Source organism: Eleutherodactylus coqui, chromosome 13, assembly GCF_035609145.1.
Source record: "Eleutherodactylus coqui strain aEleCoq1 chromosome 13, aEleCoq1.hap1, whole genome shotgun sequence".
NCBI classification, from domain to species: domain Eukaryota; kingdom Metazoa; phylum Chordata; class Amphibia; order Anura; family Eleutherodactylidae; genus Eleutherodactylus; species Eleutherodactylus coqui.
The window spans coordinates 128,876,237-128,903,361 of NC_089849.1; the positions used below are offsets into that span (position 1 = coordinate 128,876,237).

Consider the following 27,125-nt stretch of genomic DNA (forward strand, 5'->3'; position numbering starts at 1 on the left):
CGCCGCCCGCATACTTCGCCGCCGCATACTTCACCGCCCGCATACTTCGCCGCCCGCATACTTCGCCGCCCGCATACTTCGCCGCCCGCATACTTCACTGTCCGCATACTTCACCGCCAGCATACTTCGCCGCCAGCATACTTCGCCGCCCGCATACTTCGCCGCCGCATACTTCACCGCCCGCATACTTCACCGCCCGCATACTTCACCGCCCGCATACTTCGCCGCCAGCATACTTCACCGCCCGCATACTTCACCGCCCGCATACTTCACCGCCCGCATACTTCGCCGCCCGCATACTTCGCCGCCAGCATACTTCGCCGCCCGCATACTTCGCCGCCCGCATACTTCGCCGCCGCATACTTCGCCGCCCGCATACTTCGCCGCCCGCATACTTCGCCGCCCGCATACTTCGCCGCCCGCATACTTCACTGTCCGCATACTTCACCGCCAGCATACTTCGCCGCCAGCATACTTCGCCGCCCGCATACTTCGCCGCCCGCATACTTCGCCGCCCGCATACTTCACCGCCCGCATACTTCGCCGCCCGCATACTTCGCCGCCCGCATACTTCGCCGTCCGCATACTTCGCCGCCCGCATACTTCACCGTCCGCATACTTCGCCGCCCGCATACTTCGCCGCCCGCATACTTCACTGTCCGCATACTTCGCCGCCCGCATACTTCGCCGCCCGCATACTTCGCCGCCCGCATACTTCGGTGGGTTTTTGTTTGCGCTCACAATAAATCAGTAGAAGGGCCCGTGTGTTGTGTATTTGCGCTGGCTCATTCGCTTTAATGGCCTATTGCGGTGCGTAATACGTAATATGCACCAAACTGGGTCCTGCCATATACCGCAGGGCTTCGTGTGAATAGCCGCTCATGTGAACGAAGCGCTGCAATAAAGCGCTGTATCCATGGTTACTGCACCGACTAGTGTACATAGACGAGCCTGGGAGGATTGGCTGCAGCGTCATCAGTGACATCAGCTAGGACCGCCCCCGGACGGCACAGGCTGAGGAGCATCACGTGACCGCCGGCTGCCACAGCCAGTAGAACTACAGCTCCCACAATGCAGTGCGCCCCCAATGACTTCCTGGGCAGAGGCAATGATCGGCGTGCCGGCAGGTGATACTTTGTATCTAGATTGTTACCTTATTACAGGTGTGATATCAGCTCTGCTCGCCGCCCATTGGCTGCTCACCCCCCCCCCCGCACAAGGCTGATGATTAAGACCAGCTTCACACAGGCGACAAAATTGCAGGATTTTCTCGTGATGCGACAGCACAGCTCCCCACCGCCTCCCCACCGCCTCCCCACCGCCTCCCCACCGGCCCCCCACCGGCCCCCCACCGCCTCCCCACCGGCCCCCCACCGGCCCCCCACCGCCTCCCCACCGGCCCCCCACCGCCTCCCCACCGGCCCCCCACCGGCTCGTCACATTAGCGACATTTTGCAGCGTGCGACGTTGCGAGAAAAAAAAATAAAAATCACCGGTTGCTAAATATTATCGCAGTTTGCGATGTTTTGTAGCCCGTGTTTCCCCGCGGAGCCCTCCTCTCTGTCGCAGCGCGGTTTTTGTGTCATGCAACTTCTACAGTAGGGAACAGAATGCATCACCTCCCCAGCGCAGTCACCCTTCCCCCCCCAGCGCAGTCACCCTTCCCGGCGCAGTCACCCTTCCCCCCCAGCGCAGTCACCCTTCCCGGCGCAGTCCCCACCCCCCAGCGCAGTCACCCTTCCCGGCGCAGTCCCCATCCCCCAGCGCAGTCACCCTTCCCCCCCAGCGCAGTCCCCCTTCCCGGCGCAGTCCCCACCCCCCAGCACAGTCCCCCTTCCCGGCGCAGTCCCCACCCCCCGGCGCAGTCCCCATCCCCCAGCGCAGTCACCCTTCCCCCCCAGTGCAGTCCCCCTTCCCGGCGCAGTCCCCACCCCCCAGCACAGTCCCCACCCCCCGGCGCAGTCCCCCTTCCCGGCGCAGTCCCCACCCCCCGGCGCAGTCCCCCTTCCCGGCGCAGTCCCCACCCCCCAGCGCAGTCCCCACCCCCCGGCGCAGTCCCCCTTCCCGGCGCAGTCCCCATCCCCCAGCGCAGTCCCCACCCCCCGGCGCAGTCCCCCTTCCCGGCGCAGTCCCCACCCCCCAGCGCAGTCCCCCTTCCCGGCGCAGTCCCCACCCCCCAGCGCAGTCCCCCTTCCCGGCGCAGTCCCCACCCCCCAGCGCAGTCCCCCTTCCCGGCGCAGTCCCCCCTCCCCCCCAGCACAGTCCCCCTTCCCAGCGTAGTCACCCCTCGGGCGCAGTCACCTCTCCGGAAGTTCCGGCAGACTTGCTTGAAGTCTTCAGTCATCGCTCACTGGATTGGAGGTCCCAAATCCCCACCTCCAGGAAGCGCTGGCTCTGATTGGCTCTCGAGTGCAGGGGCCCAGCCATATTGCATTGAATGGCTGTGATTAGTTCATCGAGCGCTAGAGGCAAGGGCCGGGACCAGCGGAGAAGACGGTGCGGCCAGCGGTTGTTAGGTGATGTTCCTTTTTATGCAGCTAGGGCTTATTTTCGGAGTAGAGCTTATATTTCAAGCCCCCTTCCCGAAAATCCCGGCAAAAGAGCGCGACTCTGTAGCGACATAATATCGCCGCAAGAAAGTGCAGCAATATCGCGCATAACACAGATGCAATATCACTGCTATTGTCTTGTGGCGTGTGAATGGGGCCTAAGGGTGCGTGTACACGGGCGAGAGCGGTATTTGTGAGACTCGGAGCAATATTGCCATTCTGCGTGCGAGCGCGGTACGGTTTTTGCTTATTCTGTACTGCCCAACTGCGCGGCCTGCGAGTGAAAGGCATTTTTTTGAAAGGTCCCATAGGAAATAACGGGCGATGCCCTAGGATTTAATCGCCCAAAATGAGGACATCCTTACTATCCTGCAGTAGTGCTGCATGCATCAAACCGCTCCTGTGAATAAAGCCGCTGAGCGCGCGAGGCCCGCCCGTACTGCTATCCATGTGTATTAGCGCACTGAAGGGCCTTGTGTTTCCCGGACACCAGCATAGTCATTGTGGATTTGGGCCTCCCCATTCACTTGAATGGCTGGTGAATGGACACGGAGCGGCTTGGGGACCCCACCCGCCTCTATCCCCATAAACCGGCCGTTCCTGAGTGAGCGGCTGTCTGTTCACACCGCCGATCTGGCGCTGAAACGGAATGATGAACAACAAGCTTCTTGTTCAGTCAGCATGCGCGTTCTCACTGAGCGTAATCCTTCAGGTTCCATTGACTTAACATAGCGGCCGTTCAGTACTGACCAGCTGCTATTTACAGTGAGCGATCAGCTCGTCGTCCAGTCCCATATGCTGCAGAAACGCTGGACGACGAGCTGGTCGCTCACTGTAAATAGCAGCTGGTCAGTACTGAACGGCCGCTATGTTAAGTCAATGGAGAGGGGCGGGGGAGCGAGGAGAGGAATGTCCTGCAGCCGCCTGCTGTGAGCCAGCCATACTAGCCCCCCTGCAGCAGCACCGCAGCCAGTATGTGCGGGGGCAAGTGAGGGCATCCATCATTGGCCCAACGTTCGTCCCGTCTAAAAGGGCGTTTACCCGTGAACGGGGGATAGAACTGAAGCTGCAGAACCTGAAGCCTGTTTGTGCATTGGAGCTGGAGGAGACGTTCCTCAGAAGCTGTATTGTTCTTCATCTCGTCCCCCAGACCTCCCGGGACCAGATCATGATGGAGGTGACCAATGAGAAGATATTACACCTCACCCTGGAGATTATCTCCCTGCTGACCGGAGAGGTGAGCTTATAACACAACATGAAGGGAGTCTGGCCATCTATATAATGATGTTTATTAGCTTCTGTCCATACACAGTATTATACCATAGTGAGGAAGACCTGTGGAAAGTATGTGACCCCCAGCAGCCATTCCTGCAGGTCAGATAGACGGAGCAGGACGCAGAGCCCCAACAACAAGCAGAAGATCCTCGACCTCACCAACGAGATGATAGAGCTGCTGACAGGAGAGGTGAGACCGCCGGGAGGGGGCCCGGTATATGGTAACACAGGGGGTGAGGGGGCCCGGTATATGGTAACACAGGGGGTGAGGGGGCACAGTATATGGGAACACAGGGGGTGAGGGGGCCCGGTATATGGTAACACAGGGGGTGATGGGGCCCGGTATATGGTAACACAGGGGGTGAGGGGGCCCGGTATATAGTAACACAGGGGGTGAGGGGGCCCGGTATATGGTAACACAGGGGGTGATGGGGCCCGGTATATGGTAACACGGGGTGATAGGGCCCGGTATATGGGAACACAGGGGGTGAGGGGGCACAGTATATGGTACCACAGGGGGTGAGGGGGCGCGGTATATGGTAACACAGGGGGTGAGGGGGCGCAGTATATGGTACCACAGGGGGTGATGGGGCCCGGTATATGGTAACACGGGGTGATAGGGCCCGGTATATGGGAACACAGGGGGTGAGGGGGCACAGTATATGGTACCACAGGGGGTGAGGGGGCGCAGTATATGGTAACACAGGGGGTGATGGGGCCCGGTATATGGTAACACGGGGTGATAGGGCCCGGTATATGGGAACACAGGGGGTGAGGGGGCACAGTATATGGTACCACAGGGGGTGAGGGGGCGCAGTATATGGTAACACAGGGGGTGATGGGGCCCGGTATATGGTAACACGGGGTGATAGGGCCCGGTATATGGGAACACAGGGGGTGAGGGGGCACAGTATATGGTACCACAGGGGGTGAGGGGGCCCGGTATATGGTAACACAGGGGGTGATGCGGCCGGTATATGGTAACACAGGGGGTGATGGGACGCAGTATATGGTAACACAAGGGGTGAGGGGCCCGGTATATGGTAACACAGGGGGTGATGGGGCGCAGTATATGGTAACACAGGGGGTGATGGGGCCCGGTATATGGTAACACAGGGGGTGAGGGGGCCCGGTATATGGTAACACAAGGGGTGAGGGGCCCGGTATATGGTAACACAGGGGGTGATGGGGCGCAGTATATGGTAACACAGGGGGTGATGGGGCCCGGTATATGGTAACACAGGGGGTGAGGGGGCGCAGTATATGGTAACACAGGGGGTGATGGGGCCCGGTATATGGTAACACAGGGGGTGAGGGGGCGCGGTATATGGTAACACAGGGGGTGAGGGGGCACATTATATGGTAACACAGGGGGTGATGGGGCACAGTATATGGTAACACAGAAGGTGATGGTGCGCTGTATATAGTAACACGGGGTGAGGGGGCCCCGTATATGGTAACACAGGGGGTGATGGTGCACAGTATATGGTAACACAAGGGGTGAGGGGGCACGGTATATGGTAACACAGGGGGTGATGGGGCCCGGTGTATGGTAACACAGGGGGTGATGGGGCCCGGTGTATGGTAACACAGGGGGTGAGGGGGCCCGGTATATGGTAACACAGGGGGTGAGGGGGCCCGGTATATGGTAACACAGGGGGTGAGGGGGCCCGGTATATGGTAACACAGGGGGTGAGGGGGCCCGGTATATGGTAACACAGGGGGTGAGGGGGCCCGGTATATGGTAACACAGGGGGTGAGGGGGCCCGGTATATGGTAACACAGGGGGTGATGGTGCACAGTATATGGTAACACAAGGGGTGAGGGGGCACGGTATATGGTAACACAGGGGGTGATGGGGCCCGGTGTATGGTAACACAGGGGGTGAGGGGGCCCGGTGTATGGTAACACAGGGGGTGAGGGGGCCCGGTGTATGGTAACACAGGGGGTGAGGGGGCCCGGTATATGGTAACACAGGGGGTGAGGGGGCCCGGTATATGGTAACACAGGGGGTGAGGGGGCCCGGTATATGGTAACACAGGGGGTGAGGGGGCCCGGTATATGGTAACACAGGGGGTGATGGGGCGCAGTATATGGTAACACAGGGGGTGATGGGGCCCGGTATATGGTAACACAGGGGGTGAGGGGGCGCAGTATATGGTAACACAGGGGGTGATGGGGCCCGGTATATGGTAACACAGGGGGTGAGGGGGCACAGTATATGGTAACACAGGGGGTGAGGGGGCACATTATATGGTAACACAGGGGGTGATGGGGCCCGGTGTATGGTAACACAGGGGGTGAGGAGGCACGGTATATGGTAACACAGGGGGTGATTGGGCCCGGTATATGGTAACACAGGGGGTGAGGGGGCGCAGTATATGGTAACACAGGGGGTGAAGCGGCCCGATATATGGTAACACAGAGGGTGATGGGGCACAGTATATGGTAACACAAGGGGTGAGGGGGCGCAGTATATGGTAACACAAGGGGTGAGGGGGCCCGGTATATGGTAACACAAGGGGTGAGGGGGCCCGGTATATGGTAACACAGGGGGTGATGGGGCCCGGTATATGGTAACACAGGGGGTGATGGGGCACAGTATATGGTAACACAGGGGGTGATGGGGCCCGGTATATGGTAACACAGGGGGTGAGGGGGCCCGGTATATGGTAACACAGGGGGTGATGGGGCACAGTATATGGTAACACAGGGTGAGGGGGCACAGTATATGGTAACACAGGGTGAGGAGCACAGTATATAGTAACACAGGGGGTGAGGGGGCGCAGTATATGGTACCACAGGGGCTGAGGGGGCATGGTATATAGTAACCCATGGGGTGAGGGTGCCCGGTATATAGTAACGCAGGGGATGATAGGGCACAGTATATAGTAACCCATGGGGTGAGGGGGCCCGGTATATAGTAACACAGGGGGTGAGGGGGCCAGGTATATGGTACCACAGGGGGTAATGTGGCGGGGTATATGGTACCACAGGGGGTGAGGGGGCCCGGTATATAGTAACACAGGGGGTGATGGGGCCCGGTATATGGTACCACAGGGGGTGAGGGGGCCCGGTATATAGTAACACAGGGGGTAATGGGGCGGGGTATATGGTACCACAGGGGGTGATGGGGCGGGGTATATGGTACCACAGGGGGTTATGGGGCGCGGTATATGGTACCACAGGGGGTTATGGGGCGCGGTATATGGTACCACAGGGGGTGAAGGGGCACAGCTCCTTACACCAGCATCTAATACGCCAGTGAGGCACAAGCCTCCTTAGGGTGCAGTACAGATTACGCTGCAGTGGATTCGCAGGTTGGAGTTACAGCAGAAAATTTGCTGCATTTTTCTGTTATTTTGTATGTGAATAAGAGCCCCCCCCCCCGTAACCCCTGCCTGCAATTCCTCCATGTGTCGGGGTGATGACTCTGTCATTGTCTGTCAGGTCCCCATAAGGTGTCAGGACGTCAGTGTCCACCTCTCCATGGAGGAGTGGGAGTACCTAGAAGGACACAAGGAGCTCTACAGGGACGTCATGATGGAGGACCACCGGCCCCTCACATCTCCGGGTAAGAGAAGACTTATCATGAAATATCTTCACTAATGATCTCAAGAGAGAGCAGCAACATTTAACTTCTTCATCTCCCATTACGAATTTGGTGTATTGTTTCAAATTTACAAGCTTTGATCTCTTTGCAAGTAATATAACGAATGGTTTCTCCAGAAAGCCTCAGAATGACTCTGGCCCTTCTGGACGAGTGTCTTTAGTACTTGGAGACCGGATGATCTGCTGCAGACGTTATGCATAGCTAGATGCCATCTTTTGACCGCGCTCCTGAGGAATCCTCTCCCTTTCTTCATGGGTAATGGTCTTCAGGTCACTAATATTCTTGGGTTTGTGTGCTGCAACCATCTTCCTTCAAATCCCACCAGAGACCTTTAATGAGGTCCAAGTCAGGTGACTGGTGGCTGCTCTACAATCTCCCAGGATTTCGGAAACCAAGCCTTGGTGGACTTTGATGAGACTTAAAAAGTCTCTGCGCTCCTAAGGATTGCGAAACAAGGAGATGGAATCAGTTACATTGGCAGGAGGGGGTAAAGTCCCTGAATAGGACCCCCCTCCCTCCTTAGAGCCAAAGAATCCAAATGGAGACTAGTGTCCATAGAGAAGGAAGTGTATCTATAGGAAATGAAACCAAAAGGGGAGGACTCCCCACCGGGACCAGGGCCACCCAAGAGTCGCGATCCTCATGACGCGCTCCCTATTGGAACACATGATTGTGTTTCAAGAGCTGGAAACCGAGGCAGGGCTCCAGCGTGTGTGGCCGCGGGCCGCCGGTAGACGTAATGACGCCACGCATGGCTACAAGCACATTGTATCATCAAACAGCTTTATCAGTAACACACAGTGACTAAATAGTGGACGTTGAGGTATGTTTGGATCCTTGTCTTGTCGGAAGGTCCATTGACGACCAGGCTGCAGCTTCCTCGCTGGAGGCATGATAACGTCTCGTAGGGTGTGGCTCATTTATATGGCTTTGAGCATACTGGAGACAGATATTTGGGTGCCTTTGGGTCAGTAGAAGTGTAAGTCTTAGTGCTCGGTAATGAGGACTTTCAGCGTTTAGTATGTGCCCAAGGGCCCGTTCACATGGGCGTCTTCAGTTTCATGGACAGACACTGCGTATTCTCAGCATATTGTGTTTTTTACGGCCCCCCGGACCTCCGGTGTAAAGGCGCTTGTATCATGCATATTCATGGTGTATATGTCGTCTCATTGACCACAATGCAGGTCAATGAGGTTTCAGATCTCCGTGTAATACGCAGTGCAGATACACCCATTTGAATGAGTCCTTAATGTGCAAACAGGAACTTCAGCCTATTGCCATCACATTTTGCTGTAAGTCTTCTGCTGTCACTTTAAAGGCTTCCTCCTTCTGCGCCGTCCTTGTAGTGCAGCCAATGTTGTATTAACTTGCAAACTACGCTTCCAACTACATCTCTAGGAACATTCAGCTCTAGAGATGAGCGAGCACGCTCAGATAAGTCAGTTACTCGAGCGAGCCTTGCTCTTCTTGAGTAACTGCATTCTTTTCTGAGCGTGCTCGGGGGGGGGCAGGGGTGAGTGAAGAGATCTCTCTCTTCCCCTCCACCACCCGCTGCTCACCCCCACCGCCCCCCTGAGCACACTCGAACAAGAATGCAATTACTCGAGAAGAGCGAGGCTCGCTTGAGTAACTGACTTATCCGAGCGTGCTCGCTCATCTCTATTTAGCACCTTTTTCTATCCCGTTCCTTGTTAGTTAAAGGCAATGATCTCTTCCCTTGACTTAGCCATATTTTAAACCTGCAATTAAAGGTCACAGTCAACAAAGCCCAAGTCCAGGTATATGATGTTTTATTTCAAGCACACCTGATGCAACTAATTAAACTCTTGATTAGTTGCATCAGGTGTGCTTGAGACAATCTTCAGAGAGTCAAGCAATTTTAAGGCTGCTATTACACAAGTGCTAGTGACTGCCAACAATTGCTAGGCTGAACAACGTTATGCCCTCTGAACGCCAGGGAGATGACTGCTCCAGTAAGAAGGGGAAGGGTAGCGCAAGGCAGGCTAGACAGGTCCTAGTGGAGGGTGACTCAATTATTAGGGGGACAGACAGGGCAATCAGCCAGGTGTGTTGTCTTCCTGGTGCTCAAGTTTGACACATCGCAGATCGGGTTGACAGATTACTGGGAGGGGCTGGTGAGGATCCAGCAGTTACGTTATATATTGGCACCAATGACAAAGTTAGAGGTCAATGGAGGACCCTTAAAAGCGCTTTCAGGGATCTAGGATCTAAGCTCAGAGCAAGGACCTCCAAGATAGTTTGCTTGGAAATACTACCTGCACCACAGGCCACACTAGAAAGGCAGCAGGATCTTAGGGAGGTAAACAAGTGGCTCCGGAGTTGGTGTAAGAAGGAGGGGTTTGGGTTCCTGGAGAACTGGGCTGACTCTGCTGTCGGCTACAGGCTCTACCGTAGGGATGGGCGGCATCTCAATGGGGAGGGTGCATCTGTACTGGGGGAGAAGATGGCTAGAAGGCTGCAGGAGTGTTTAAGCTAGAGATCGGGGATCGGGAGGGGGGCGGCAACCAGAGAGATAGGGGAAGAAGACAGTGTGGACAGAGTTTTGGGATTAAGGAAGGCAAATGGGGACCGAGCGGAGGGGGGCAAAAGGTTAGTACAGATAGAACTGACAGAGCAGCTAATAGGACCATAAGTAGCATAATTAATACAATGAATAACAACAACCATATAAATTGTATGGCAACAAATGCAAGAAGTCTGATTGGTAAAGTGGGAGAGCTTGAAGCTGGAATGTCTGATGAAAACTACGATATAGTAGGAATAACGGAAACATGGCTTGATGAATGCAACTGGGCGGTGAACTTACAGGGTTACAATCTCTTCAGAAGAGACCGTGGGAACCAGAAAGGGGGAGGGGTATGTCTGTACGTTAAATCCTACTTCATACCGAGACTACAAGAAGATATACGTGAAGGAGATGAACAGGTGGAATCTCTGTGGGTAGAAATACAGGGAGAGAAAAATAACAAAATCCTGATAGGGGTCTTCTATAGACCACCAAAAGCAACAGAAGAAACTGAAAACTTACTATTAAGGCAGATAGAAGAGGTGTCAAAGCGAAACGAAGTAATTATCATGGGGGACTTTAGTTATCCGGATATAACATGGGAGAACGAAACCTGCAAATCTCACAGGGGTGATAAGTTCTTGAGAACAATTCAAGATAAACTACCTCACCCAACTTGTGCGGGAGCCAACTAGAGGGAGGGCCACTTTGGACTTAGTATTAACTAACAAACCGGACCGAATAATGGGAGTGCAGGTTGAGGGGCACTTGGGGAAATAAGGAGTGACAAAAAAAACTAATCTTTGGTAAAGCAAAATTTGCTCAACTTAGAATTAACAGCATTAAATGGGACAATGTCCTCAAAAATAACAGTACAGACAACAAATGGGAGAAGTTTAAAAACATCCTACATGCCTCATGTGAGCAGTTCATACCCTTTAGAAATAAAAGAACTATAAGTAGAAGGAAACCAATGTGGCTCGATAAGACGGTAAGGGGGGCAATAAACGAAAAAACTAAAACATTTAAAATATTAATACAAGAAGGCAGCGAAGAGCTGAAAATATACAGGGGAAAAAAACATTATGTAAGGAAAAGATAAAAACTGCCAAGGAGGAGGCAGAAAGACCCTACGGTTCTAAGGGAACTACATGATAGACAGACCGCTATTTCTTATATTTATGGACACTATCAAGACTGGAGATGTATCGCTGGATTGGCACATTGCCAATGTGGTTCCAATATACAAAAAGAGGTCAAGAAGTGAGCCTGGTAACTACAGGCTGGTAAGTCTCACTTCGGTGACTGGAAAAATATTCGAGGGGTTTCTGAGAGACGCCATCCTGGAATACCTCAAGGAGAACAACGGAATAACTCCTCACCAGCACGGATTCATGAGGGGTCGCTCATGTCAGACCAATCTGATCAGCTTCTACAATGAAGTAAGCTCTAGGCTGGACCTGGGAGAGTCTATTGATCTCGTATATCTGGACTTCTCTAAAGCCTTTGACACCGTGCCGCATAATAGGCTGATATATAAAATGAGGCAGCTCGGATTGGGTGAAAATGTGTAATTGGGTAAAGAACTGGCTCAGAGATAGAAAGCAGAGGGTGGTAATAAATGGTTCATACTCTGATTGGGCCACAGTCACTAGTGGGGGCCACAGGGCTCAGTATTAGGCCCCATTCTGGTCAATATATTTATCAACGACCTGATAGAGTGGCTGCACAGTAATATATCAGTATTTACAGATGACACAAAATTATACAAGATAATCAATACAACGGAGGACAATGTGCGGCTACAAACGGACCGAGATAAGCCGGGGGGGGGGGGGGGGGGGGATGGTGAATGAAGGTCAATGTGGATAAATGTAAGGTTCTGCACATGGGCAGGAGGAACGGATGTCACCAATATACACTGAATGGGGTACTGCTAGGGAAAAGACCTGGGGGTACTAGTGGACTGTAGACTAAACTGGAGTAACCAATGCCAGTCAGCTGCTGCAAAAGCTAATAAAGTCTTGGGGTGCATTAAAAGAGGTATAGGGGCGAGGGGTGAGAACATGTGAGGCAGAAATTTGTTTGACCCTCTGCTTCGCAAAGACATTAGAGAAATCAGATAAATATTCAGGCAAATCATCCCCTTGCACGGAAGAAACCATTACAGATATACAAGTTTTACAGTAAGGTCTCCATTTAGAAATGTCTCCCTTCTCCCAATCCACCACAGGATTATGAAAACGCAACCAAGGCAAACCTAAGACTGCTTGCGTAGGAAAGGACTCCATGACATAAAGGGTCTCAGTATAAAATAATCCGATCTTTAAACAAAGATACGGAACACAGAACTTCAAACACTTCTTAGATAATGGAGAGGCATCGATGGCAGGCCACCTAGTTTTTCAGCTTTGACCTACAGCAAGGACCATTTTACATAAAATGTCCAGTACCATTGCAGAAAAAGCACCTGCAGCAGCCGGGGTCAGATCTTTGGCCGGGGGGGAGACATTGGGGGTGCAAGATAATGCGAGGTCATGATGGCACTATGGTCTCCCTCTGGTATCTCCAAAAACACGGCCCGGCTGCACACAGGGGATAAAATGAGCAACCATTCTACGGAAATCTCAGTGCTTATCTGTTCACGTGACGCCAGTGCCTCTTCTGAGTGATAAATCACCCGAGTTGAATAAATGAGTCCACAGTCAGATGTAGTTTCAAACCGGAGGCACAAGGTTTTCTTTTACTCACAATTTCCAACTTTGATTTTCCAAGAACAACTTATGACAGACAGTCTTAGGTACAACACTTTGGTAATTGGGAGTCCCTCTTCTCCCGTAGTACAGTCATCATCAGTCTCAGTTGTCTGATGGTAGGACTCTTGAGAGAACACTCCGGACATGGATGGGAAACACTTATTCCTCATTCATCACTCGCTATGTCCTTGAACTCGCTTGTCCAGTAGCATTCTTGCGGAGCAGTTGCTTATGTAAAACTTGTACTCCGACCTGCAATAGTAGTCAGTCCCTTCTCTCCAACATGTAGTTAACTAGGGGAGTGTGTGATACCATCTGCCAACTCCTTACCCAGGATCCGGTCTCTGAGCTCCAGCCCCCGGAGGGGATACTTCCCATAGTCCTTGGGAAAAGGCCCGGGGCTTCGCCCAGGCATAAGCAACAGAGCCACCTGCTCACATGTCTTCCTCTATGACTACATCTCTACTCTCCCTCGACACTACTAGCCCCGCCCCAACCTCTCTAACGACCAATGACGCCACATAGAGCAAGTAAGAGGGATAGACACACCAACACCACCAAGAATGGTGACACGAACACAGTACATAGACCAACATACACACAAAGGCACAAAGACAATCCAACTGGGGTAGACAAACACCAACTAGAGGCACCCCAACTCTGGGCCACTACACCGCCCTCTGATCTGACCCCTCTTCCCTCTACTGACATTGCCAGCTATTGATCCTAGTTGCATGGGTTCCTCCCCCTCAGTAGGCATGAAAGCAGTAGTAGAAGAATGCTTATTATGCCTTTCTCTAATCTGTCTACCTACTCTGATGGCTAATGACATTGCATCATTAAGACTTTGAGGAACTGGAGAAACCACCAATAAGTCTTTTATCAGCTAGACCACAATGAAACTGGATTCGCAATGCAGGGTCATTCCATTGAGTCTCTGCCACCCAACAGCGGAAGGCGGCGCAGAAATCCTCAATAGAAAAGTCTCCCTGTGTAACCCTCTGAGCCTTCCCTCTGCCAGCGACACCCTACTGGGATTATCCTAGATTACCCCTGGGGTGCTGAACAAACTATCCACAGAAGACAAAGCTTCAGAGGAAGGAGGCAAGGAAAATGATGGAAATGATGCCAACCCTCTGTAGCTGGTCACCCGAGGACACGGGGCATAACCTGAAATACAGCCTGCAAGACTCTCTAAAGCAAACAAATGTATCTGTCTCCAGAGAAACGATCAGGTAGCTTGAGTTTAGGCTCCCTCCTGAAGCCCCCGGGGACGGTTGCTGCTGTTTTTACCTCAGCAACTTCTATTGCCAGCGCCCTCAGCTGGTTTGAAAAAACCTCAATGGGGTTCATACCAGATTAGTGAAGATATCCCACCGAGTAAGTATGGCTGTTGAATATGTCACTTCCAACCAGGACGAGCTGGATCTGTCATCCGCAGGTCTCCCTCAAATGACAGCATATGGTAACAAAACCGAACCAAATAACAGGGAATGGTCCCGGTGTACCTAACACTGTGAAAAAACCTGTCTGTAAGCAGGGCGATCGTCCCGATAAGGACGGCCCTGACCGCATGCCTCGGCCCCTAGTTGACCCTATGTGGGAAAGGGGAACAACACAGGAAACAAAAATAGGAATGCAAAAACACACACAGTACTTAGCTCTGAGATGCATCGGTAGCTGAGAAATCCAGGACCGAGCTCTGACTGCTAGCCCAGCCAGAGAGAGACTGAAAACTCAACAGCATTTCAGCTCAGTATTGGGCAAAACTAAGTAGCCCTGATAATTACCCACGGGTGCGACTAAGCATGTCACACCTAATACCACACCCACTGAGCCAGAAGGTGTAGAAACATCTCCAAAAACAGCACCAGACTATCAGCAAGGCAGCAATCGCAGAACCGCCGCAGCACTAAACTAATGGGCCGAAATTATTTGACCCGTTTAATCTGGCAATGTAAGTCTTATACTCGCCTCCCCATCATTACCGCTAAAAGCCGTCCCTTAATGCATTGAGCAGCCCACTGAGTAGCTCGCCAGTTTTAATTTTTTAATATCAATATCGACAGCAGCTAAACATTTACTGAAATCCAACATATTGCAATGTACGGCACAACAGATTGACCTCTATAGCACTTCTTGGTGCCAGCAGCAATACATTCTTTACAGCTCTGGTCCATATACACGTACATGTAGGGCTCCAACAACTCAGGCTGGAAGCTGCTGGGATTCTGTATCCCATATGCTTGTGCACTGATTTGATTGCTGCAGGAAGCAGACAGCGCTGTTCTCACTGGAGTGGCCAGTCCTGGTATTACAGGCACAGTTCCTACTCCCTTCACTGGGAACTTAGCCTTCACTACCAAGCCTGAGCTGTCTGCTTCCTGCAGAAACATTGCTCTCAGCAGTCAGCTTGCAGCTCTTCGCATAGGCTTCAGCAGAGAGGACCCACTCTCAGAATATCTCCCCAGCAGTTTCTGTAATTTGTGGCATGTTTTCCCGCACAGGCCCCATGTTTTCAGGCTGGAGCATTGCTGCCTCAGCACACTACAAAAGCTGCTGTGTTGCTCTTCTGGTATAATGAAGGCTGTGCAGTGTTTTGGTGGCGGCCTCCGCCACTTTAATAGGCTACCTGCATAGCTCTTTTATTGCTGCGTCACACTCTGGAGGGTTCTGAGGCTCGCCCTTTTAAGCTCAGCCTCATGCAGTCAGCACATAGCTTAAGTTTTCTTATGGGAGCAGGAAATAGAATCCCTGCCCAAATGGATCTGTCCTGTGACGGAATCAAAGGGCGGTTAATAGACCCGTTTACTATAATGGGATCCGCTCAGCTATTATGCTCTCTGGCGGTTTCCTGGATCTATGATGGAAATGTCAATGTGGCCTTAAAACGAGGGCAAATCCCTTGTCGGCTTGTAAGGTGATGCCTGACACGTTTCATCCGTAACGCAGGTCTTAGGCATATGTGTATGAAGTCAACCTTAGTCATAAGTACGACCTGGACTGGTGTTGAAATGTGACCGCAATACGTATCCGCCCGTGTGAACTGCCCGTAAGGCAAATGAATGAGGCGGCAGATCATAGCAAAGTATTTATTATGGGGGAGTCCAGTTACCCTGATGAACTGGGAATGGCGGAGCAGGAACTTGCAGAATGGTCAGGAGAGAGGTGACTGATCCTCTACAACCCTAGTGACTCGCAGGTGTCATCTGATTGTAAATGTCACACACTATGCCCCAAAATATAATCGTGCTACCATGGTCTACAGCGCTACACAGGAGACCCTTCTCTAAAGGACAGTGCACACAAGCCAGCCCAAAACGGATCGTGCCGAACTGCCCTGGACTTGTCGTCCTAGACCCTAGTGTTGACAGCATTGTTGGCGCAGCCCATACAAAAGTAATCCTCTTTGGTCAGACCAGGAATAGTCCTTCCCGCGCCTAGAGAAGCGATATCAACTGTCCCTACAGACATCCAAACCTGGAGGACAGTCACTTGGTCAGTCACGCTATTGGACTCACCGCGTGTCTCACGGCTTGATTTAATCGCCAAATGCATGGCCCACCTGCAGAAACCGGCTTGTAGTGGTAGTCTGGTGTCCACAATGGAGGGACAGGGCAGGTAGGAGAGGGAGGTGGAAACAACCCGCTCCAGAAGAGTCAATCATATGGACAGAATCCTAGAGTTGCAAGTGACTTTAAGGGTCATCTGGTCCAACGTCCTGCTCCATGCAGGACTCACTAAATCAGAGGCATTTGCTCTGCACAGAACGCGCTGATGCTAGCTAGCCGTCCTACATAGTTAAATCTACATATGCATAGCAGCATCCACCATTGGAGCGCTGTCCTGCATAGTCTTAAAAACACATGTTGGACCTCGTCCACCACCCGAGCTATGCAGGGAAATCTCAATGTCGAGTGAGGTACAACATTGGATTGGAAAGTAGATTACAGATGCAAGCTTTTAAGGCAGGCCTCTAGAGATAACTAACATGGTACTCGACTACAATTGTAAACGGAACCTGTCATGTCTGCACAGCATCATAAACTAAGTTACGGTGCTGTTAGGGGAGGTGATAGGGGGATGGGCAATAGATTTTTTGTATTCTCGCCTGCTCTTGCGATCCAGCGATACCTCCTTTGAAGTCGGCATGCTCTTCGATAAACGTCTATGTGACAGCATGCACACAGGACTCTGATGGGACATTTCTGGATAACGAGAACGGGCAAGAATATAAAATCCATCACCAACTCCCCGTCATGTCCCCTAACCGCTCCAGAAGCTACTTTATGATGTTGTGGGGACGTGACAGGTTCCCTTTAAGTTGCATATTTTTAGGGTTCTAATTTCCAATTTTTTTTTTTTTTGGCAGTTGGCTTTGGAAACAAGAATGAAGATGAAGAGCTGGTCCCCACTGTACCATCACTAAACCACCTAACATATGAGGATGGAGAGATTAATGGGAACGTACAAGGAACTGCTGAAGAGCCAAACTCATGTTATATGGCAGAAGTTGTAGTTACCACAATGACACAATATCCATCAATCGCTATTGAAGAGAAACCCACATGTCAGAAAGGAAACATTACTGACCCTGCCATCCGAAGCCCCATAGACCATGCAACGTGTGGATCTGCTCATTTAGTGGAGAAACCAAGCATCCCAAATCTCAATGTTTATACACTCGCACCACAATATTCATCAGCTCATATTAAAGAAGAACCATTTCTTAGTGATGGATACCTTACAGACCCCAACATGTTCATACCCATAGATAATACACAACAACAGCCAGCTGTACATATTAAGGAGGAAACGGCCTCGTGTGATGAAGATCTCATGGACCTCAGCGGCTCTACAACTACAGGTCGTACCCAGTTTATGTTTTCTTGTATTAAGAAGGAACCAAGTGATGGTGGAAGCTTCCTTGACCTCAACATGTATACCCCCACAGATCATACACAATATAAATCTCATGTTAAGGAGGAACCAGTCTCATGTGATGGAGGAAACCACATAGACCCGGACAGTTACACACCGACGGATCATACGCCACACTATCCAACTAACATTAAGGAGGAACAAGATTGTGCAGACGCCGAGAGCTTTACATCCACAGATCGTACCCAGCATCTGTTTACTCATATTAAGAAGGAGCCAGTCTCAAGTCGCCAAGTAAGTCTCACAGATCTGGGCGTTCATGCCACCATTGAGAGCACACCGCAATGTCCATCTACGTCTATTACGGGTAAATCAGACTCTTATGATTGTACTACAGATCACACACAACACCCATCTACAGAGGAGCTCCTGTTATTACAAAAACATGAATATTCTTCACCTCCTAAATCAGTAGATAAAGATATTAGTAGGAACAAGAATAAAAAGCCCGAACAGAACTACAACGACCTCACAATAAGCAGCCAGAAAGACTTCTGTACTATTCAACAAACGACAAACTCACTGGATATTCTGTATAATTGCCCTGAATGTCCTGAATGTTTCACCAGCAACTTGGACCTTGTCAAGCACCAGATCATCCACACGGGCAAGATGCCTTTTATATGTTCCGTATGTGGCGGATATTTTGGGAGAAAATACGACCTTATTACTCACCAGATTACGCATGGGGGAAGTAGCGCTTTTGGATGTCCATACTGTGACCAGTGTTTTGCCACCAAGTCATCTCTTTCCATACATGAAAAAACTCATGTACAGAAGAAACCACTGCCCTGCCCAGAATGCGGTAAAATATTCCCAACTAAGAAAAGGCTTACTATACACCGGCAAATCCACACCAATGAGAGACCCTTCAAGTGTTCCGAATGTGGGGATACATTCAAGAGGAAAGCGCATCTTCAGAGACATCAAAGAATTCACGAGAAGGCAAAGCAACCGCTGATGTCCAAGGATGGAGACCTTCACGGGAGTGAGGCAGAAGTGCGTGCACACAAGACGGTCCATGAAGTGAAGACAGTCTTTACGTGTTCGGAGTGCGGAGTGTGTCTGGCAGATAGAGTGGAGCTGCTGAAGCATCAGGTGAAACATTCAAGGACGAAACCCTTTGAATCTTCAGTATCTAAGAGTTTTTACAATTCAGAGTTGGAGTTTCAAGTTCACCACCAGCTTCATACGTTGCAGCATCCTGAACCCCCCATCCACACGGGGGACACGCCTTTTATATGTTCTGTATGTGGAAAATGTTTTAGGAGAAAATCTGGTCTTATTACTCACCAGATTACACATGGGGGAAGTGGTGATTTCCGATGTCCATACTGTGACCTGTGTTTTGCCACCAAGTCATCTCTTTCCATACATGAACAAACTCATGTACAGAAGAAACCACTGCCCTGCCCAGAATGCGGTAAAATATTCCCAACTAAGAAAAGGCTTACTAGACACCGGCAAATCCACACCAATGAGAGACCCTTCAAGTGTTCCGAATGTGGGGATACATTCAAGAGGAAAGCGCATCTTCAGAGACATCATCAAAACATTCATGAGAAGGCAAAGCAATAGTGGATGTCCAAGGATGAAGACCTTCACGGGAGTGAGGCAGAAGTAAGTGCACACAAGACGGTCCATGAAGTGAAGACAGTCTTTACGTGTTCGGAGTGCGGAGTGTGTCTGGCAGATAGAGTGGAGCTGCTGAAGCATCAGGTGAAACATTCAAGGCCGAAACCCTTTGAATCTTCAGTATCTAAGAGTTTTTACAATTCAGAGTTGCCGTTTCACGTTCACCACCAGCTTCATACGTTGCAGCATCCTGAATGCCCCAGATCTTTTAACTCCAAGGTTTCCCTTCAAATGTACCAAAAACATCATGCATCGGGGCAAGTTCTAGCGGCATCAGAACTGATAGCAAATCTGTCAAGACTTCATTTCTACTTATTATCTGGAAAGTTTTACAGAAAATCTAACATTGAACAGTTAAGAGTGTGGCAACCACCCAACCAATGCCAAGAGGAAAGACAACCCTCCCTCCAACAATCTGAACTGTCTTCCCTGCCCTGCGTGCGGGAAATGCCTCCCTAGTAGTTATAAACCTAACAGACATTACAGCGTTCACTCCAGGGAGAAGCCGGTGCCATGTAGCCTGGCTAACAACTCAAGTTCCCATCAACCTTGAAAGGTTTCCCATAATAATAATCTTTATTTGTATAGCGCCAACATATCCCGCAGCGCTTACATAGACGGGGGATACAGAAAGACTAAAATTACAGAACCACGGTTACATAGTAATCAGCTGATGGAAACAATAGGGGTGAGGGTCCTGCTCCAACCAGCTTACATACTACGAATGGTGGGGGGATACAGAAGGTAAAGGGCTGGAGATGGGCACAGTGTGGCGTGGTGGAGATGTGCACGGTATGGCGGGGTGGAGAGTGAGGAATGCTATACACAGACAATGGTCAGATATTTGGCCGTGTGACGGCAGAATCGGTATGACTGCAGGAATAGTTTGTGATGGCTAGCAGGGATTGCAGTCAGTAGGTCAGGGAGCATGTTATCAGGGGAGTACAGAGAGGTTTGTTTAGGGGATGCGGTATGCCTTCCTGAAGAGGTGCGTTTTTAGAACAAGTTCTGCGAGTCCTGGATTGCTCGGGTAGCCTTTAGTAGTGCGTTCCAGAGGACCGGTGCTTCTCTGGAGAAGTCTTGGAGGCGGGAATGAGAAGTTCCAATCAGAGGGGAACGCAGTCTAGTTTCGTTAGCAGAGCGGAGAGCCCAGGCTGGGTGATGGATTGAGATGAGGGAGGCGATATAGGGGGGCGCTGTGGATGAGGGATACAATATAGGGGGGCGCTGCGCTGTGGATGAGGGATACAATATAGGGGGGCGCTGCGCTGTGGATGAGGGATACAATATAGGGGGGCGCTGCGCTGTGGATGAGGGATACAATATAGGGGGGCGCTGCGCTATGGATGAGGGATACAATATAGGGAGGCGCTGCGCTGTGGATGAGGGATACCATATAGGGGGGCACTGCGCTGTGGATGAGGGATACAATATAGGGGGGCGCTGCGCTGTGGATGAGGGATACAATATAGGGGGGCGCTGCGCTATGGATGAGGGATACAATATAGGGAGGCGCTGCGCTGTGGATGAGGGATACCATATAGGGGGGCACTGCGCTGCGGATGAGGGATACAATATAGGGGGGCACTGCGCTGCGGATGAGGGATACCATATAGGGGGGCGCTGCACTGTGGATGAGGGATACAATATAGGGGGGCGCTGCGCTGTGGATGAGGGATACAATATAGGGGGGCGCTGCGCTGTGGATGAGGGATACAACATAGGGGGCGCTGCGCTGTGGATGAGGGATACAATATAGGGGGGGCGCTGCGCTGTGGATGAGGGATACAATATAGGGGGGCGCTGCGCTGTGGATGAGGGATACAACATAGGGGGCGCTGCGCTGTGGATGAGGGATACAATATAGGGGGGCGCTGCACTGTGGATGAGGGATACAATATAGGGGGGCGCTGCGCTGTGGATGAGGGATACAATATAGGGGGGCGCTGCGCTGTGGATGAGGGATACAATATAGGGGGGCGCTGCGCTGTGGATGAGGGATATAATATAGGGGGGCGCTGCGCTGTGGATGAGGGATACCATATAGGGGGGCACTGCGCTGCGGATGAGGGATACAATATAGGGGGGCGCTGCGCTGTGGATGAGGGATACAATATAGGGGGGCGCTGCGCTGTGGATGAGGGATACAATATAGGGGGGCGCTGCGCTGTGGATGAGGGATACAATATAGGGGGGCGCTGCGCTGTGGATGAGGGATACAATATAGGGGGGCGCTGCGCTATGGATGAGGGATACAATATAGGGAGGCGCTGCGCTGTGGATGAGGGATACCATATAGGGGGGCACTGCGCTGTGGATGAGGGATACAATATAGGGGGGCGCTGCGCTGTGGATGAGGGATACAATATAGGGGGGCGCTGCGCTATGGATGAGGGATACAATATAGGGAGGCGCTGCGCTGTGGATGAGGGATACCATATAGGGGGGCACTGCGCTGCGGATGAGGGATACAATATAGGGGGGCACTGCGCTGCGGATGAGGGATACCATATAGGGGGGCGCTGCACTGTGGATGAGGGATACAATATAGGGGGGCGCTGCGCTGTGGATGAGGGATACAATATAGGGGGGCGCTGCGCTGTGGATGAGGGATACAACATAGGGGGCGCTGCGCTGTGGATGAGGGATACAATATAGGGGGGGCGCTGCGCTGTGGATGAGGGATATAATATAGGGGGGCGCTGCGCTGTGGATGAGGGATACAACATAGGGGGCGCTGCGCTGTGGATGAGGGATACAATATAGGGGGGCGCTGCACTGTGGATGAGGGATACAATATAGGGGGGCGCTGCGCTGTGGATGAGGGATACAATATAGGGGGGCGCTGCGCTGTGGATGAGGGATACAATATAGGGGGGCGCTGCGCTGTGGATGAGGGATATAATATAGGGGGGCGCTGCGCTGTGGATGAGGGATACCATATAGGGGGGCACTGCGCTGCGGATGAGGGATACAATATAGGGGGGCGCTGCGCTGTGGATGAGGGATACAATATAGGGGGGCGCTGCGCTGTGGATGAGGGATACAATATAGGGGGGCGCTGCGCTGTGGATGAGGGATACAACATAGGGAGGCGCTGCGCTGTGGATGAGGGATACCATATAGGGAGGCGCTGCGCTGTGGATGAGGGATACCATATAGGGGGGCACTGCGCTGCGGATGAGGGATACAATATAGGGGGGCGCTGCGCTGTGGATGAGGGATACAATATAGGGGGGCGCTGCGCTGTGGATGAGGGATACAATATAGGGGGGCGCTGCGCTGTGGATGAGGGATACAACATAGGGGGCGCTGCGCTGTGGATGAGGGATACAATATAGGGGGGCGCTGCACTGTGGATGAGGGATACAATATAGGGGGGCGCTGCACTGTGGATGAGGGATACAATATAGGGGGGCACTGCGCTGCGGATGAGGGATACAATATAGGGGGGCGCTGCGCTGTGGATGAGGGATACAATATAGGGGGCGCTGCGCTGTGGATGAGGGATACAATATAGGGGGCGCTGCGCTGTGGAGGGCTTTGTGGGTGAAGGTAGTGAGTGTGAATTGTATTCTGTATTTAACGGGCAGCCAGTGCAGTGACTGGCACAGGGCAGAGGCGTCCGAGGATCGGCTGGACAGGAAGATGAGCCTGGCTGCTGTATTCAGGATGGATTGGAGGGGGGAGAGTCTGGCGCAGGGGAGGCCGATGATGGAAGAACATGATTAAAGGGGTTTTCAAGGCAGTGCTGGCTGTCAATTCCGGTCTGCACCAGCATCGCAGTGGAAGCCGCTGACGGGCCTCTGTGTATCGGCCAACACTTGTAATTGCAGGCAAAGCTTTCTCTGCAATCAATGGGAGCTGTGCCTGTAATGACCGGCTCCGGTCGGAGTAGCAGCTTGCACTCTGACCCCGTGGTAGCCCGGCACTGACAATGGAAAACCACTTGAATCCTAAATCATGTGAAGGTCCGATATATTCTATACTTCATTTGTGACTGTTAATGTAGATTCCATTTAATGCTAATGTCATAGAGGTGAAGTCCCCCTGCTGGACGCAACGAGTCAGGACTGACCCCTCGGGGGACGTCACAGCCGGATGTTTTCTTGGCAGACTGCTTTGCCTTCCCAGTCATCCTTTAACCCCCCAACTGACCCAAGCGGGTATTGAACTGACATCTTCAGGTCATGAGTGTAATAGAACGGGCTGTAATATAAAGACCGTTTGTACTAGCTGCCATCCCTCTACCACCAGATGTTCTAGAATGTGGGACTTCCTCCAAGTTCCCTTTTACACCCTTTATTAACGCTTCTCATAGGTCTCTGTGCTTCTCTTGTAACTGTAATAGGGATTCAGCCTTCAGCAAGTACAAAGCTTTGTCATCCGTGTATATATCTGTATGTGTATATAGAGACGTTCCATTACAGGTGGTATGGATATATATACGAGTATATATATATACACCATTGTGGGTGCATACTGACAATCGCCTTAGTATGTCTGGTGTCCATGCTATTTTACCTACTTGCATCCATACACCCCCACCCTGAAACTGCGTAAGGCCAAAACATGTGAATGGAGCCCCCAGATGACGGCGCCCCCCGTATCCATTACGTCATTTTGGCTATAGAAACTGTTGATTTGGTGTTAATAAACTGCCGTTGCTGGATGCCGTACCCACGTGGGGCCTCCGTGTATTTCTCCGAGCTCGCACCCTTACCTTTAAATAACCGTACAAAGAGGATATTAAAGATGGATGGATAACATGAGGTTTGTGGCCTTTTACAGAATGTTACTTACGATGTCCGATCTTACGACACACCGCCAGTCATGGGAACTAACAGCGAAGTGCAGGTATCCCATCCATCTCCCGTCTGTCAGGCATACACATGAGGATGCAGGATGCAGAGACCCGGGCTGCTGTATGCTAGGCCCATGCACTGAAGAATTGCTCTAGCTTTCCTTGTAATGCTCAAGTATAAAAGAAGTAATCTTGTATTTTTTGCTCTCAGGGGAGTAACTAAAGGCTCAGGGGCCCAGGTGCAAACATTCAGCTTGGGGCCCCCTCCTCCCAAACCCATACCCAAATTGTGCTGCATATAGCTGTAAAACAATTTCCCTATATGATCTGCCCCTTGGCATAATCTTTCCAAACATCACTCATTTCCTGCACTACATGAAAATTTGTACCCCTTAGGCCGCTATTAGGGCGGCATCCCAAGCGCTGTGCTAACCGCGGTACAATGCTGCCATTGACTTTAATGGGGTTACCCAGACCTGTTTCTAATGCCACAATTTTTGAGAGCTGTCTGCTCTATTTTTGCGTTTCACATTTTTTAATGCACTTCCTCACCCATCCCAATAATGGGGTGCATTAGAAAGCGCTGTCAAATGTTGTAGAATGCACTCAAAAATTCCCCTCGAAAATTGCGGTAAAAATGTCACAATTTTGAGCTGCATTCTCTGAACGCATGTGTGAGAGCGGCCTTAGGGCGGTTCATGTTTTTTGTTGTACTTTTGAACCACAATTAAGAAAAACACATTTTAAAAAACTGCATTCGGTATTCAAAGACCACAAACATGTTTAATAAACTCCATACACTACTAAGAGCCGCGAGTGTTTGGATGCGTTTTTTAAATTGTTTGTAAAGTGTGGAATTATAAAGAGTATATAACAACACAACCCAGCCCAAAACACCCAGCGCTCCAGGATGTGAGCTGTGGACTATCACTTCACAGGGGGGCCTCTGATGAGTACACCCCTAATCCAGAACAGCAGTATGGTGACAGAAGGTCCGCGTCAGGCAGGTAATTTATCCATAACATCACACAGTTGCTGCAACGCGCTTCGGATCGCATAGCAGCCTTTTTCAAGCATGAAACCAATGTAAAGTTAACTCATATATATATGTGGTCTGTCGGCTCCCGCGGTGTAGCAGCGTCATCTGATAATGCAACTAGCTTGCTGCGTGTCACATGACTGCGCTATTCCATTTGGACCACAAAGTGCGTTCCATTAAGAGCGTGATGACATTGTTGCGCATATACTCATTGGATCTTTAGAACAGAACTTTATCGGTACCATGCGTCTGACAACAAACTGCGTCTGTGGGACACATTGTATCAATACACAATATCCACATAATTAACATACTTTCACAACAGGATATAGTTAAATATACATATGGTCAGGACTATAGGGCGATGGATAATACTATGTATAGTTGTATGCGGTCACATATATATATATATATATGGTCAGGACTATAGGGTGATGGATAATACTATGTATAGTTGTATGTAATCACATATATATATATATGGTCAGGACTATAGGGTGATGGATAATGCTATGTATAGTTGTATGTAATCACATATATATATATATGGTCAGGACTATAGGGCGATGGATGGATAATACTATGTATAGTTGTATGTGATCACATATATATATATGGTCAGGACTATAGGGCGATGGATAATACTATGTATAGTTGTATGTGATCACATATATATATATGGTCCGGACTATAGGGCGATGGATAATACTATGTATAGTTGTATGCGGTCACATATATATATATATGGTCAGGACTATAGGGCGATGGATAATACTATGTATAGTTGTATGCGGTCACATATATATATGGTCAGGACTATAGGGCGATGGATGGATAATACTATGTATAGTTGTATGCGATCACATACAGTATATATATATATATATGGTCAGGACTATAGGGCGATGGATAATACTATGTATAGTTGTATGCGGTCACATATATATATATATATATGGTCAGGACTATAGGGCGATGGATGGATAATACTATGTATAGTTGTATGTGATCACATATATATATATGGTCAGGACTATAGGGCGATGGATAATACTATGTATAGTTGTATGTGATCACATATATATATATGGTCCGGACTATAGGGCGATGGATAATACTATGTATAGTTGTATGCGGTCACATATATATATATATGGTCCGGACTATAGGGCGATGGATAATACTATGTATAGTTGTATGCGATCACACATATATATATATATGGTCAGGACTATAGGGCGATGGATAATACTATGTATAGTTGTATGCGATCACATATATATATATATGGTCCGGACTATAGGGCGATGGATAATACTATGTATAGTTGTATGCGGTCACATATATATATATATGGTCAGGACTATAGGGCGATGGATAATACTATGTATAGTTGTATGCGGTCACATATATATATGGTCAGGACTATAGGGCGATGGATGGATAATACTATGTATAGTTGTATGCGATCACATACAGTATATATATATATATATGGTCAGGACTATAGGGCGATGGATAATACTATGTATAGTTGTATGCGGTCACATATATATATATATATATGGTCAGGACTATAGGGCGATGGATGGATAATACTATGTATAGTTGTATGTGATCACATATATATATATGGTCAGGACTATAGGGCGATGGATAATACTATGTATAGTTGTATGTGATCACATATATATATATGGTCCGGACTATAGGGCGATGGATAATACTATGTATAGTTGTATGCGGTCACATATATATATATATGGTCCGGACTATAGGGCGATGGATAATACTATGTATAGTTGTATGCGGTCACATATATATATATATATGGTCAGGACTATAGGGTGATGGATAATACTATGTATAGTTGTATGCGATCACATATATATATGGTCAGGACTATAGGGCGATGGATGGATAATACTATGTATAGTTGTATGCGATCACATATATATATATGGTCAGGACTATAGGGCGATGGAT

General features: G+C 50.3%; 2 protein-coding genes across 7 annotated transcripts; both read left to right on the plus strand.

Moving 5' to 3' along the window:
- Positions 1 to 1,047: 1,047 nt before the first annotated feature.
- On the plus strand, positions 1,048 to 20,954 carry LOC136587849 (zinc finger protein 250-like). 6 transcript variants are annotated; one of them, XM_066586637.1, is made up of 5 exons: positions 1,048 to 1,127; positions 3,700 to 3,786; positions 3,862 to 4,014; positions 7,275 to 7,398; positions 17,093 to 20,953. In XM_066586637.1, exons 2-5 carry the CDS (start codon positions 3,718 to 3,720, stop codon positions 19,237 to 19,239), a joined length of 2,493 nt encoding a protein of 830 aa, XP_066442734.1. In that variant the 5' UTR covers positions 1,048 to 1,127; positions 3,700 to 3,717; the 3' UTR covers positions 19,240 to 20,953. The 6 variants fall into 6 exon arrangements, with proteins under 6 accessions (XP_066442734.1, XP_066442738.1, XP_066442736.1 ...); XM_066586641.1 differs by having other exon boundaries at positions 1,106 to 1,127; positions 3,924 to 4,014; positions 17,093 to 20,954; XM_066586639.1 differs by lacking the exon at positions 1,048 to 1,127 and adding an exon at positions 1,143 to 1,163.
- LOC136587449 (gastrula zinc finger protein XlCGF71.1-like) lies at positions 19,243 to 19,755 on the plus strand. Its single transcript, XM_066586018.1, has one exon. The coding sequence runs from the start codon at positions 19,243 to 19,245 to the stop codon at positions 19,753 to 19,755; it is 513 nt and encodes a 170-aa protein (XP_066442115.1).
- Positions 20,955 to 27,125: the final 6,171 nt, after the last annotated feature.